The 14,902-nt window shown below is 38.5% G+C and overlaps 1 protein-coding gene across 1 annotated transcript in view; it reads right to left on the reverse strand.

Moving 5' to 3' along the window:
• SYNE1 (spectrin repeat containing nuclear envelope protein 1) overlaps positions 1-14,902 on the reverse strand; it is a 472,071-nt gene that overhangs the window by 82,829 nt on the left and 374,340 nt on the right. Inside the window, 8 exon segments of the mRNA XM_043592628.1 lie at positions 2,171-2,318; positions 2,740-2,894; positions 4,849-4,995; positions 5,544-5,726; positions 7,864-8,068; positions 8,470-8,603; positions 10,326-10,496; positions 13,403-13,558. Of these exon segments, the coding sequence (XP_043448563.1) occupies positions 2,171-2,318; positions 2,740-2,894; positions 4,849-4,995; positions 5,544-5,726; positions 7,864-8,068; positions 8,470-8,603; positions 10,326-10,496; positions 13,403-13,558 (1,299 nt within the window).

Here is a 14,902-nt window from a genome sequence, read left to right on the forward strand (position 1 = left end):
GGCTTGAACTCACAAGCCGCGAGATCGTGACCTGAGCCCAAGTTGGACACTCAACCGACTGAGCCACCCAGGCACCCCGAAATAATATATTTTTAAACAACCAATTAAGATATATTTAAAGTTTCATTTTTGTTTAGTAAAACTAAGTGACTAAAGGTAGAATTATGTTTCACTTCTTTCAAAATCACCTAATAACATTAAGTGTCAACACATAATTAGTATTCTGTTTTTTTTTCAGATAGGGAATAGCTTAAGATCTTTTAGAAAGTTGAAAAGATTTTAAAACCTCACATTTTTTAACTCACTGTTTTTTAACTTAATTTGGTTAATAAAATTTTTTCGCTAAAAAAATTTAACAGAAAGTTTTTCAAATTATTTCCACAGTTTTTAAAACAAATTTATTGAGATAATAATTCACATGCCTTAACAATTCACCTACTTAGAGTCTATAATTTAAGGACTTTAACTATGTTCCCAGAGTTGGGCACACACCATGACAATCAATTTTAGACTATTTTCTTTAGACCATTACCCTGAAAAGAACTCCACACTCAGCAATCACTCTCCATTTCTTCCCAGTCCATGAGCACTAGGTAATCACTAACATTTTCTGTGTCTATGCATTTGCCTACTCTGGATATTTCATGTAAATAGCATCCTGCCTGTCTTTTGTGACTGGCTTCTTTCCACTTAGCATAATGTTTTCAATGTTGACCATGTGAAGTATGTATCATCACCACATTCCTTTTGATTGCTGAATACAATACATTTTATTTATTCATTCATCAGCTGATGGATATATAATATCCATGGATGGATATAAAATACATACATTTTATTTATTCATTCATCAGCTGATGGATATTTAAGTTGTTCCCACTTGCGGGTTACTATAAATAACACTGATATGGACGATATTCTTGCACAAGTTTTTCTGGACACATATTTTCATTTCTCTTGGGTATAAAGTTAAGAGTAGAATTATTGGGTCATACAGTAACTCTGTTTAATATTTTCAGGAACTGTCCAACTGTTTTCCAAAGCAGCTTCACCATTTTACATCCCCACCAGTAGCATGAGGATTCCAATTTCTAGATACCCTCATCAACACATGCTGTCTTTTTCATCATAGTCATCATAGTGGATATAAAGTGATAGCTGGCTTTAGTTTTGATTCATTGTCTTTTATTCCATTCTAAGTCACCTTGATAAAAATGGACTTAAAAATACCTTCTACATTTTTAAATTCTCTATTTTTAAAATTTAAGGAAAATGCTTTAAAATTAGTTTTATTCTTTTTTGTGTGTGAGAGAGAGAGAGAGAGCAAGAGCACACAAACTGGGGAGATAGGCAGAGGGACAGAGAGAGAGAGTGAGAGTGAGAGAGAGAGAGAGAGAGAGAGAGAGAGAGAGAGAATCTTAAGCAGGTTCCACACTGAATGTGGAGCTCAATGCAGGGCTTGATCTCACGATTGTGAGATCATGACCTGAGGTGAAATCAAGAGTCCAGTGCTCAACTGACTGAGCCACCCATATGCCCCTAGTTTCATTCTCTTTCAAGCTCTGCATTAAGCTTTTCTCTGCTTTTAGGTAAATCCTATCTCTCTCTCCATTTGCGTATATTTCATAAATACATGGGACAATTTAGTTATACCAGGAAACCGAGACTAATAGCAAATTAATTATTTTGCTTTTCGCATACAGTTCTCTCTTCACTGTTTCTTAAGAGATAATTATAATGAGTCTTGACCAAGAGGTACACTTGGAGATATCTGGTACGGAAATGCTTTTTACAGAACACACAATTTTCATTTATCAAAGACTCGTGATCAAGGCATAATTTCTTAATCAACTAGCCTTGGCAATATTAACGTAGTATGTAACTCAATTCAAAAATTGTCTTTCTGCATTCCTTCCACACACACCCGTGATCCCTCTCCCCACCCCTCACCCCCCATAAGGAGACTTTTACCACAATTCCGGCAGTATACATCACAGGATATTGACGCCTGACACATTTTTAAAGCCAACTATGGAAGCAAAGAACTAGACCACACTTTTGTAATTAAGATGGGAAAACTCCAAGCTTAAGAGCTATCAACACAAGATACAGTGTTTGAACTCCTCCACATGGCATTATTATTACCCGAAAACCCACTGGCATAACCTACCTCATGTGCTCTCTGCTGCTCCAAAAGATGCTGATAATTGCCAGAAATCTCTACTGCTAACTTTTGTTCCGTTTGAACCAGGAATTCCATCCATGTTTCACATTTTTCCAAGAAAGTCTGATGTTGTAGCAAAAACGACTGCAACTTACTGACAGACCAAAGGAAAAAGAATAGGATTATGTTTTTGTTCTTATATTGTTAGTATATAAAACTAGATTAAATGAATATCCTCTGCCTCTACTTCTAAATTGACCACCACAAAGTTTTCACCTCAGGTAGTAAAATTAAAAAAAGAAAAAGAATAAAAGTTTAAAGTGGTAAGTTTTAAGAATGATAAAATTATGTATGTATCTTTAATATATTCTTATATGAGTTTTCTTTTTTAAGTTTTTTTATTCAAACAATTTTTAGTACCTTAGCCATGGGCAACCATTTCACTGAATTTGCCACTTCCGGTTCAAATTTTGTAAGTATCATTGGAAAGACTCGGAACTTATAAATGTACACAAGCCATGCACTTATTTCTACTGATCTATCAGAGTGGCCAAAACATCTCTTGGTTACTCTACCTGAATCTCTCTGTTGTCTGAGAGGAGATCAGAGACCAGTGCCGGTTCAGATTTTGCATCCTTTTGATTTCTTTATCATTCAGGGGTAGCCTATATCCAAGCTCATTTAGACGGTCTAAATCTGGGGCCATGCTGCTGAATTTTAACATCTGTCCCTGAAAGCAAGATTTAAAAGCCAATTTAGCACTATGGTAAGAAAAGGCAGAGTTCTTTCACGCTGCACAGTGGACTTCAGATTTCTGGAAGAAGCCAGTCTTTGGGCTCCTATGCATTTCTAGGCCACTTACTTGTAATCTCCAGAGCTGCAAATAAAAAAGAGCTACATCTCCTAATCAGTTGCCAGTGCTTCTGCTGCAATTGCTTTTACAGCTACTTACTTGGTTTCACTGAACATGTAGGTAGTTTATGTGTATTATTTACTTGGTCTATTTACTCATAAGTAATTCTTGGTAACTGATGAAGGATGAAAATTATGCCGATGACTGAGCAGGCTTATTTCTTACCCTGTATATTCCATGTATCTGTGCTATTCTGCTCCATTATTATCTAACACCAATAATAATATTTATAATAGCAACAACTATAATAGTAATAGCTACCATTCCTTAAGCACTTATTATAAACCAAGTATTATTATAAGAGCTTTACAGGTAATAACTCATTTGCAAAACAATACCATAAGGTAAGTACCACTACTATTCCGATTTCAGGATGGGAGACAAGATGCTGAGAATCTGTAAGTAAATTGCGCAAGGCCCCCCAGCTAGCAGGTGGCAGGTCTGGGTAACAGGAGCTGTGGACCTCTTGCTAGATGGAACACGATCCCATTCAAGTTTGGAAGCCACCACACATTATTTCACAGCTTCAGTTTTAGGTCCTTGGCCCCAATCCCAAAGTTGGTGAGACTCAGCTGACAATGCCATCTATGCTTTCAGATCTCAAACATAGGACAAGGCTGTCTTTTCTGTTTTTCGTGTGGGCATCTATAACCCCATCTAGGAAACCAGCTACAGGAGGAAGGAAATGTCAGGACACCTTTGGCTGTGTGTTTTCTCTTTTCATGCTCTGAAATAGGCTCACTACCCTGCAGACAGAATAAATCTTCCCAAGTGTTGAAGCCAAAAGCTTAACAACCAAATGGCAGAATTTCCATGGACAGATATCACATGAACAAAACTCACATGCCATGGTCCTTCTCATGGGGCTTACAGACTGTAAGATACTCTTCTAATAATAGAGTCACAATACTATTCCACAACAGTGGTCACCTGATCACATGAACATAATTAACTGGTATGAAAAAAAATTTAAGAAAAAAAAAATAGTGTACTTTGGAAGTGTGTCCCTGGGGACCCTGACCGTGAACAAAAGAAAAACTTTCTTAAGAGAGTGACATTGAACAAAATGACCGAAAGTTAATTCCTTTTGGTGGGAAGGGAGTTGGTGGGGCAAAAAAAGGAATTCCGGAAAGGGGAACATAGTGTGTTTCCACAGAAGCACTGTGATGGATGTTGAGATGGATGAGGCCCTAAAGAAGGTGCAAGCCAGGTACCCTGGGCCTGATAATCCACACCGGTCTTCACCCTGGGAGAGCAGTGGGAACCCGCGGAGGGTTTTAAGCAGAGGAAAAAGACAATGAACTTGGCATGTCTATGGTATTATTTTATTTACTGACTGTTTAAATAGTTCATAATTAGGTAAAACCTTTTAGAAGAAGATCATTCTGGCCGCTGTGGGCTGGAGGGGGAGGAGTGGCTGCAAGGAGAGTCATGGAGGCTGTTGCCAGGATCCGAGAGACAGGGGGCTTGTGCAGGAGAGGAAGGTAGAGACGGGGATGGAGGTTCCATGGGCTATGAAGGAGGAGGTTACCCACTGGGCATGGGAAGAGGTGAGAAGCAGCACTGAGCTGGGGTCCTAGGGCTGCTCCCGGCCAGGCTCCCACCACAGTCTGTGAAATCAGTGCGTGCTCACTCCAGGAAAACAGAGCTGGCAAGGGTTTCTTTGGAAGCTCAAAATAAAAAGTAGGCCTACCTTAGGAGTTGTGAGTATTCCTTAAGATTTTGAGGACAACAGATAGAAGATCTGGGGCTAGGATTTGAAAGCACTTACCTTAAGTTCTTCCATCCTTTGCTGGATGGTCGAGAGGTCAGAAGAGTGGCCAGGGTCCTGCCCTTGCAATATTTCTTCCGCTTCTACTATCCAGGCCTCCAAAGCTTCTAAACTCTTGGTAAAGGTTTCATAGTCAAGAACTCCAGCCTTTTTTTTTCCCACAAAAGAAAATTGATATTTAGAAATCTAGTTAAAGGGTAAGTGGGTATTGAAATCACTTTTCATATCGTTGTGTCAAAGTGCCATCCTCAAGATGCCTTTCCTAAAGAAACAAGGCTATATGATTTAAGCTTTCTTCTCTTTATTAACGTAATTTTTTGAAAACAGAATTATTCCTATGTACCATTTATTAATGAACTAAAGTTATTTGTAAAATATACTTCCAAACAGAAATATATTCTGATTCTTGGCAAAAACTTGCTATATAAACATGAATGTCAATATTAAAGCCACTTAGTGTTTATTAGTTGAACACATTTTACTCAGTACTCTAGAAGGAGGCATTGGTTCAGGGGCAAAATTACATTGGAAAGGACAGTGCAAGACTCCCACCTTCCCTTGTCCCCACTGGAACTTCCAAGTTTGTCTACTTTGTAATTCTTTGCTCTTGAAAGAGGCAAGGTCTCAACGATGGAAAAATTTTCTTTTCCTGTGTTGAGGCTCAGATGTTATAGAACGCCCGATTTATAACACACCTGTAACATGGTCTGCTGCTTGCAGAGAGCCTGTTCTAGGGCACATAAGCGTTGACTCAAGGACAGCTGATCGGATTGAATGGTTGATGCCGCTGAAGCATCCACTTGTTGCTTGAGCTGCTCTCCCAGCTCACGGAGAACAAAAAGGGAATCCTTCACTGTCCCCAAGCCTTTGAGGAGATCCTATAGACGATGAAAATATGCCATTATGCAACAACATGCTAAGGGTACTCCTTAAACTGATAATCAGCAAAGGTCCACACGTCTAGAAGCACTCAGTTCTTACTTTGTCGATTTATTACACTAAATCACCTTCACCTGCAGAAAAATGATCAAGCATTAAATCTGATGTTTAAAACCAGATGGGTGCTAACATTTTTAGAGATAAATGTGCTATTCTTATAATAAAAATCACATAGGTTCATTGTAGGACATCGGGGGAACTGCAGAGAAACATACATAAACAAGAAGAAACACGACTACAAGTACAGCCAATAATGAAACATTCGGGCATTTTTCCTATCTTTTCCTGTAGTTGATATCAAATCAACAACACAGTGCTACACTGGGTGTTGTGTGGAAACCAATTTGACAATAAATTTCATATTAAAAAAATAATAAAAAAAAAAGTTAAAAAAACACAGTGCTACATTTTGCCTTTTTCTACTTAATATTGTACACACAAGGGATGAGTTTGTGTTGTGTGGAACCAATTTGACAATAAATTTCATGTTAAAAAAATTAAAAAAAGAAAGTTAAAAAAATCCACAGTGCTACATTTTGCCTTTTTCTAATTAATATTATACACACAAGGGATGAGTTTGTCAACAGCATCTTCTGTGTGCGTGGTCACATTATAGTGGTTACAATGGGCCCTCCTGTTTTAGTGGGGCATAGAACCCCAGCAATGGCCCTGGTGAGCAGAGTCAAGCAGTATAAAAAGAAGACTGTATCTTCATTCTTTGCCATAGTTTCTCTTGCCTCCATTTCTTTGTGGGACACTCATATGCTCAAAATTTAAGCCAATGGAAATTCCCTGTTTCTAGTTTCCTTCTACCACTAAGAGATGACAAATGACTGGTTCTTGACCCACCAGACACGGTGGAAAGAGCAAAGCTTGCTATGCCTATACATTGACTCTTGTGAAAGGGAGGGAAAAAAAGGGGGGGGCACCTCTGACTTTGACATAGATTTTTAACAAATTCAGAGAAATAATTTGGAGCATTGCCCTCTAAAACAGGTATGTGTATATCAACTCAGGAGGACTGAAACTTTAAAATGACATATCTTGGGACACCTGAGTGGCTCAGTCAGTTAAGCAGCTGGCTTCGGCTCAGGTCATGATCTCATGGCTCGAAGGCTTGTGAGTACAAGCCCCGCGTCGGGCTCTGTGCTGACAGTTGAGAGCCTGGAGCCTGCTTCCGATTCTGTATCTCCTTCTCTCTCTCTCTCTCTGCCCCTCCCCTGCTTGTGCTCTCTGTCTGTCTCTCTCTCTCTCTCTCTCTCTCAAAAATAAACATTAAAAAACTTAAAAAAAAATCACGAATCTTATAAAGATAAAATGTGGAAGTCAGGGAGAAAAGCATTACATTACCTTTACTGTAAATATTAAACTTTGGCTCTAAGGTAATTTATTCAGTATTTATGTGAAGGTATTAGGATAGGTTGAAATTTGATTTATGTGCTTTTTACAACTTGCCTAATTCTAATACATCGATTTGGGAAAGTTTACAAGAAGGTCTTTGAAACAAGTTCATTAAAATAAAGACAAATAAGGACGAAGAGTCAGAAGCATGGAATGAGTGAAACAAGAGAACCTAAAGTAGGTTTCTGGCAACTTCAGTAAAAAAGAGAAATATTTTATTAAAAAGAAGTATTCCAGTAAGTCAGGAGAGAAAGACTTCTTTCTACTATTAAATTCTTAGGAGAAATAATGATGTTAATGCTTACATAAGATATAGATAACACTTTTCACAGATTTTTAAAAGATACAACATTATTCTCCATGTGGTCATTTCTCAAATTGATCAAATCTGTAAAAACAGCCCGAATCTTCACATGGATGGGATGCCATTAGGAAAAAATGGGAAAACAACTCCTCTCTAAACACGAAACAGGGGGAGGGGCCTCTTAAATCTGATACACGTGCAACTGTGTTCTGAAAACCTAGGAGCCTCGCTGATACTTACAAACAATTTTTGGAGAGCTGTCCCACATACTGAGACGTACCAGAAGCTTACCCACAATCAGCCCGAGCCCTGCTAAACTCGAGATGTCTAAGACCCGCGTGGTGGGAAAGCGCCAGCGTTCCTAAACATACGTTGCAATCCTGAATCCACGTCGCAGCTTCGTCATCGGCAATGTCCTTGTTAGTGGCTGCCTTCAGGAGCTCACTGGCTCCATCCTCCTGCTGCTGAACCGTAGAAGCACACTGTTTGGAGTAGTCCTTGTATCTTTGCCAAAGTTGAAGGAGAGCCTTGCTGGAGCACAGCTGCTTGGCAATCTCTTCCAGCAAGTTATTCCATCTGGAAACAACAGCCAACACTCATGGGCAGATTAACACCTCTCAACAAATGCCGTTATTTACTATATTATTTTTCATGACCCTGCTTCACGTGAATATGGAAATAATGCAGGGATGTCTCGTCTCAATCTGACATAATTGTATCATGTAATATGGCTCACTCATATTTCAGGGGTAGATAGTAGGAATGAGGTCAATCTTGGGATATATAGCAGCTCTCATTTCTTTCTAAGCCTCTTCACTGCATTTTCTTACCTTAAATTCATTTGTGAAAATCAAAACATGAATAGAGTCTTTAAAGCTCAATTTCAAAATGCCAGCAAGTTTTAGCTGTATCATTATTTATAATAAGGCTGTAATGTAAAATAATGCATAACAGTGTAAAATTAGCATCTTCCATACCTCATATTGACATCTTTTAATGTGGTGGTAAGAGTTTCTGTCACAGGTGGGTGACATTCTTTTAACAGTTGGTTGGTGATGGAACCAAAATTCTGTAAGTTCTTTTCCTGTTTTTCCAGATCATCTTGAAGATTCTTCCCAAGGGGGGGAAAAAAAAAGTGCCACAGATGACGTGACAGGATGCAAATTCTAATAATCGAGTTTAAAAGTAATTTAGAGTTGTTTTCATAAATGTGTACATAAACATACATAAAGCATGACTTTGTTCCAATGTTTTATAAGTTTTCATTACATAATCATTTCTTCTTTTAATGATTTTGCTCTTATGGGTGTAAGAAGGGATTCCTAGCAACTAAACCTTCTTACAGTGGCATCTGGAATTCTGCTGGAAAAGCTCGCATGAGTGTCCCTGTCCGTCAACTGGTAGGAAGCCATGCCATCTGTCACACTGGTTCTCTTTGCTGTTCAAAATCAAAACCCACGTCTCCTTTGTATTACATACCTACAGGTGTTCTACCAGAAACTCCCAATAACTAGACCTTAAGAAGTCATGATGTTTCTGGGTACCATTTATAAGTTCTATATCTGGGTGTTCTTCCTTGCAAGGAATATTTACTAGGCAGATTATAGACTTGGCACAGTCTTCTACCAAGGACCAGTGAAGCATCTTGAAGGAAGACGTTTCCCCGGAAATACTGCTGAGGTGACAGACTCAGTTCTTAGTAAAACTCTCTAGGTGAAGTAGGCTACAAAAACCGAGTTCTGTTTAACACCAATATCTGACTGCCATCAAATCAAAATCCTTTTGTATCTTAAGACAGCATATGCAGGTGTTAGACATAGAACAGGCTACACTAAAAAGTACTTCTAATTGCCGCAAAGCTAGAAAATATGTTTTCAAACTTACTATTCTCAAAGCACGTTTTAATGATTCTCAGTATCTGCAACAACTATTTAAGGTTTAAAGAAATTATATATGTATGTTTTATCCTCCCTCCCTCTTATCCCATCCACAAGAAAAAGCATTCCCTTCAGAGAGGCGGCATATGAGGTCGGCAGCATATGAACTTTCATTGCCAAGCAGGGAAACGAACTAATGTAAGGAGAGTACATGCTGGGCTCCTGCTGGCATCCCCTCCCCGGAGGGCCTGTCCTGCCCATCCCGAAGTCTGCAGGAGTTAGCCAGGGAGAAAGAGCGGCCACAGGTGACAGTGCCCAGTCAATGCCCAGTGCACAGGGGAGTAAGAGTGATAGCTGATTTGAAGGCAGTGGCCTGAGGTAAGAGAGAGTGCTCTGTAGGGTCAAACAGCAGCAATGTCATTCTATATGAGTACAGTGATGACAGGCACACAGGAAACCAAGCAGTAAGTGCTAGAAAAAAGAGGCTTACGTGTACACATCAGACAGACCACTGATACTATGCTGAACGAAAGGAAAACAACTTAATAGTTTACAAATTTACCGCTTTGCTATCTTTCTCTTTGTTTTCATTTTAATCCCTTAGAATATGTTGGGAGAAGCAGGATAAAGAGAGAAAGGGAAGGCACAAGGCAGCGACAGTGGGTCAGGGAGGCTGGCTTGAAGGTAAAATCATTCTATAAAATATATTCACATGGATATTTATGTAATAGAATTTTTTAAATCATTTGGTTATATACCAACTAATCCAGAAATGCGTTATCCACAGGCAAGTTTAATTAAGTTGAAAATAAAGCGGGTTAAGATAATTTTAAATACTTAAAAATAATTAAATGTAAACAATATATAGCACTATCCCAGGATGATGTTCACATTTGCTTTTTTTAATTTTATCAAACTAAAGAGAATATTAAAGATGGGTTAAATTCATTCCTTACCTGAAGATTGTCTACCTGAACTTGTACAGCTTCTAAAGAACCAGTCAGCAGGCGGAAGCGGGAAAGAGAATATCTGGCCTCCATGAGGTAACTGTTTATCTCATCAAAGGCCTCCTTGTGATTGTTCCATTGGTCAAACACGGACTTCAACAGTATCTTGAACTGCCCAACCTATTGAAAGAGACAGAAACTTCTTATAATTGCATAATATTCAAAATGATGGAGGGGCGCCTGGGTGGCTCAGTCGGTTAAGTGTCTGACTTCAGCTCAGGTCACGATCTCACAGTCTGTGAGTTCGAGCCCTGCATCGGGCTCTGTGCTGACAGCTCGGAGCCTGGAGCCTGCTGTGGATTCTGTATCTCCCTCTCTCGCTGCCCCTCCTAGCTTGTGCTCTGTATGTCTCTCTCTCAAAAATAAATAAACAACAACAAAAAAAATGATAGAATATATATTGAATTGATGGAAGCAACGTTAGTATCTAAGAACTTCATCAGGGTTTCAGGCATTATAAATAAACTAGAAAAAAAAAGATTTGAAAATATGTAGCAATATTGAAATTTATGTCTTTCATACTTTTGACTACTCAGTCCAAATTTAAATGCTTAAAAAGGTAATATAGGACCTTTGTATGTAATACACATAATATACATTCTATATATCTATATAATATAAAAGTGATAAAAGGTCAATATATTTAATACCACAGTTTAGGAAATATATTAAATGAGTGTTTTAAATGCATGAACTCATTCAATCCTTATAATAACCTTATGTGGTGGCTGTAATTATTATCTCCATCTTATAGATAAAAAACCTGAGACACCTCAGGTTATGAAAATCACCTGAGATCCTACTATCAGAATATGAGAGTTCTAGATTTGAATCTACTCAGTCTGGTCCCAAGAAATGAAATAAAAAATATCTATCCCCTTCCTTCCTTCCTTCCTTCCTTCCTTCCTTCCTTCCTTCCCTCCCTCCCTCCTTCCTTCCTTCCTTCCTTCCTTCCTTCCTTCCTTCCTTCCATCACACGTATGCATGCTCTCTTCTCTCTCTCTCTCTCTCTCACACACACACACAAACACACACATGCACACAAACCCTCAAATTCCTATCTTAAGACAAAACATCTAAGAACATTCTTTCCCTAGACTTATCTGCAATAGAAAATGTAAGTTCTTAGTTTGATCTGTATCATTTATAAAGATATCTACTTTGGACTTCCTGGATGTCACCCTTAATCCTCTAAATGTAATCTTTTGAATAAGGAGTAAGTATGGCCATAATTAGGAAAAGAGATCATATAAATTAATTTGTCCCTGCTTTCTCCGATTTTGTTCTTAGCATAAATGAAAAATGCTGAAACCAACCAAACTACTATAGAATAGGCCAAAGGGTTACAAAAGTGCTGCCTCACAAATGGTATAAAGCCCAGAGGCGCGGACCGGAGAGGGGGCGGACTTCACCCAGGAAGTCAGGGGGGGACATGAAAACAGAGCCAGGAGATTAATCAGAATTTTTAAACAGTCTATTTAGTTTTTGTATCATTCTTGTTGGTTTTTCATGAAAAGATGTTTCTGTGAAAGAATCACTTAATTGATAGAGTAAATTATTTCCCAGATTTGTAATTGTTTATAAAAATGCATAAAATAAAATAAAATAAAATAAAATAAAATAAAATAAAATAGATTTAAAACTGGGTTAAAGACAAGGTAAGGACAGACTCGAAGGCTGCACCTGGACGAGTACATAGACTGTAAGGAGCTGTTTGCTGTGCTCCAAGGGTCCCAGTCACCTAACCTGCTTGTGCCTTAGCCCGCATCTCTGCAAAGTATGGATGGTAACTACTCACACAGGTGTGTGCAGAGCAGTATCTGTTGTTACATGTATTTATTATTGGAGGATTCAGCACTCCATTCGGCATGTATTTATCAAATGTCTTCCTAGAGCTTACATTTTAGTGAGAGAAATTTAAAGAAGTGGGCTGCATCCTCAGTCAGAAATTGATAAATAATATAGATAAAAGCAAAGCAGAGAAGAGAGTCAGGGAGGGTGAGATGGGATGTGGGAGCTGTCATTTAAAACAAAGTAGACAGGAAAGCCCTCACTGAGATGATGAACTTGAACAAGAAATTTGAGGAGAGGGAGTAGCCCATGAGGATACTGGGAGAGGGTGTTCCAGATGGAGGGAACAGTCAATGCAGAGTCCCTGGGTGTGGAACGGGCCATTGGAGTTCAAGAGTAAGGAGAGATCAAAAGCAATAGGAACCTGTGGGACAGCAGCAGAGGATAGGTCAAAGGGACTATGGGAGCCCAGGTCATGGGGCCAAGTTTTGGCCTCATTCTGAACTAGGCAAGAAGCTATTGAGGGGTTCTAAGCAGATGACTAGTGTTATCTGGCTTCCATTTAACAGGACCTCTCTGGCATGGAGGCCATGGAAATAACCAAAGCCAGCAATGATGCTGACTTAGACCGAAGTGCGGGCTACAGAGATGGGGGAGAGGCTGGATTCTAGATCTCTTCTGAAAAGAAGGCTGACAAAATTGCTGAGGGACCAGACATGGGGAATGAGAGAAAGAGAAGAGTGAAGAATGACCACACAGTCTTCTGTCTAAGCAACCGCACAGAGCCATCAATCACTGAGATGGCAGAAAGCATAGGTTTGTGGGGCAGGAGTTGGGAGTTGGCTTCGGCATGCAAGTTTGAGATGTCTACTGGTCCTGTAAGAAGAGATGTCTATAAGTTGCATCTCTCTCTCTGTCTCTGTCTAGAGTTTAGGAAAGAAATCCAGGCTGGGGAGACACATTTGAGAACTGTCTGTGCCTAGGTGGTATCTATGAACATGGGAGTGGATGAGACTATTAAGAGAGTAATGTTCATGATAATGTCTGTTATAGGAAATATCCAAAGCTAGACTTTTTTTTTTTAAGGCAGATTAATAAAGTAGACTTAGTACAAAGAGATAAGGTTGATATTCTGTAACTACTCAGCTATTTCAGGAAAACCAAAACCCATGACACATGTGGACATGAGAAGAAAAACATGGTCTTAATGTCAGGTCTCTGCAAGCAGTTATTACCATGTGGTCTAAATTTGCCCAGGTTTGGTTGAGCTCCCGCAGCGTGCTCATGACAACACCAGAGACTTCTTCTTTCTTGTTCTGAATCAAAGCAAGTCCATTCTGCTCAATTTTCTCTACTTCTTTTTCTTTTGCTCTAATCAAATCTTCTAGATCCTGAGAGATTAAAAACAGTCACTTTAAATTGTTCTATTACGGAACTCTGCAGTCCACTGAAATTGAGCCATTACAGTCTCATATCCTCGCAATTTTTTATTGATACAAAAAAATTTGTCATTTTCAGGAGAGCATTTTCACACAGCATTACTTGTTCCTACATTAAATTTTTAAAATAGTCCTTTTATTCCAAGATAAATTAGCATAACTTTTAAAAAGCAAAATTTGATTACCTACTAGATAAAGACATAGCACCAGGTAAGTTTTTTTAAGGAGTCAGAAGGAAAGAAATATATGTGAAAAATAATAACATGATTTATGTTCTTAAAATCATATATCCTGGTGTTGGAAAAGTTACACAGTCCTAGGCTGACATGCAACAGAATGGAATTCTGGGCCCAGTCAGTTAAGCATCCGACTTTGGCTCAGGTCATGATCTCACGGTTACCAGTTCCAGCCCCGCGACGGGCTCTGTGCTGACAGCTCAGAGCCTGGAGCCTGCTTCGAATTCTGTGTCTCCCTCTCTCTTTGACACTCACCCACTTGCACTCTGTCTCTGTCTCTCAAAAATTAATAAACATTGAAAAAAAAAGAACTAGATATATAGGTATGTAGCCATGGAGCTTAAAGTGAAGAAAATTCTAAAATAATACATATGAAATATATATAATGAATATATGGAATGTCTTTTAAAGCTGTTAAAAACTTGGCTCACATAGGATAGTATTATTATAGTCAACTATTTGGTAATCAGCCATGAGTCAGTACCAATTTATTTATTTTTCTCTCCTTAATTATCATGAAGCTATTTTTTTCTTGATGTAGTAATTAGAAATTCATGCAATTAGTAGCCTGAAGAGATCACGTTCGTTTTTAATATTGTTCTTTCATTTCCACTTCATAATTCTGTCAATATTTTGACAGCTTTGATAATTAACCAGAGAATGAATATAATGATTACTAGGGTTATAGGTCCTCTATGCGGTATAGAAAACACCATTAATTTCACTATTTAAGGATTTCTCTCTCTACTTCTTTAAAAGATTAACCATAATGTCTCTAATAGGATTCTAAAATCCAACCAGTGGAAATAAATTTATCCTTATTTACCCATAGATGTTAACTTTTTTTAGTGAGCAATATTAAATGAACGACCCATTGCTTCAAAACACATCCCTAAAATGCCCTGCACATTTATGTTGGCATAAAAGCAAAATCCAGGAAGGAAACAGGACTGAAATATATATTTTGTGCAAAATGAAAGTGTGTTTTCCTTTCCTTTCAATAATAATTAAAAGATGATTCTGTTTCTGATCACTGACGAAAGAAGCCAAACCTAACATT

Source organism: Prionailurus bengalensis, chromosome B2, assembly GCF_016509475.1.
Source record: "Prionailurus bengalensis isolate Pbe53 chromosome B2, Fcat_Pben_1.1_paternal_pri, whole genome shotgun sequence".
In the NCBI taxonomy this organism is placed as follows: Eukaryota; Metazoa; Chordata; class Mammalia; order Carnivora; family Felidae; genus Prionailurus; species Prionailurus bengalensis.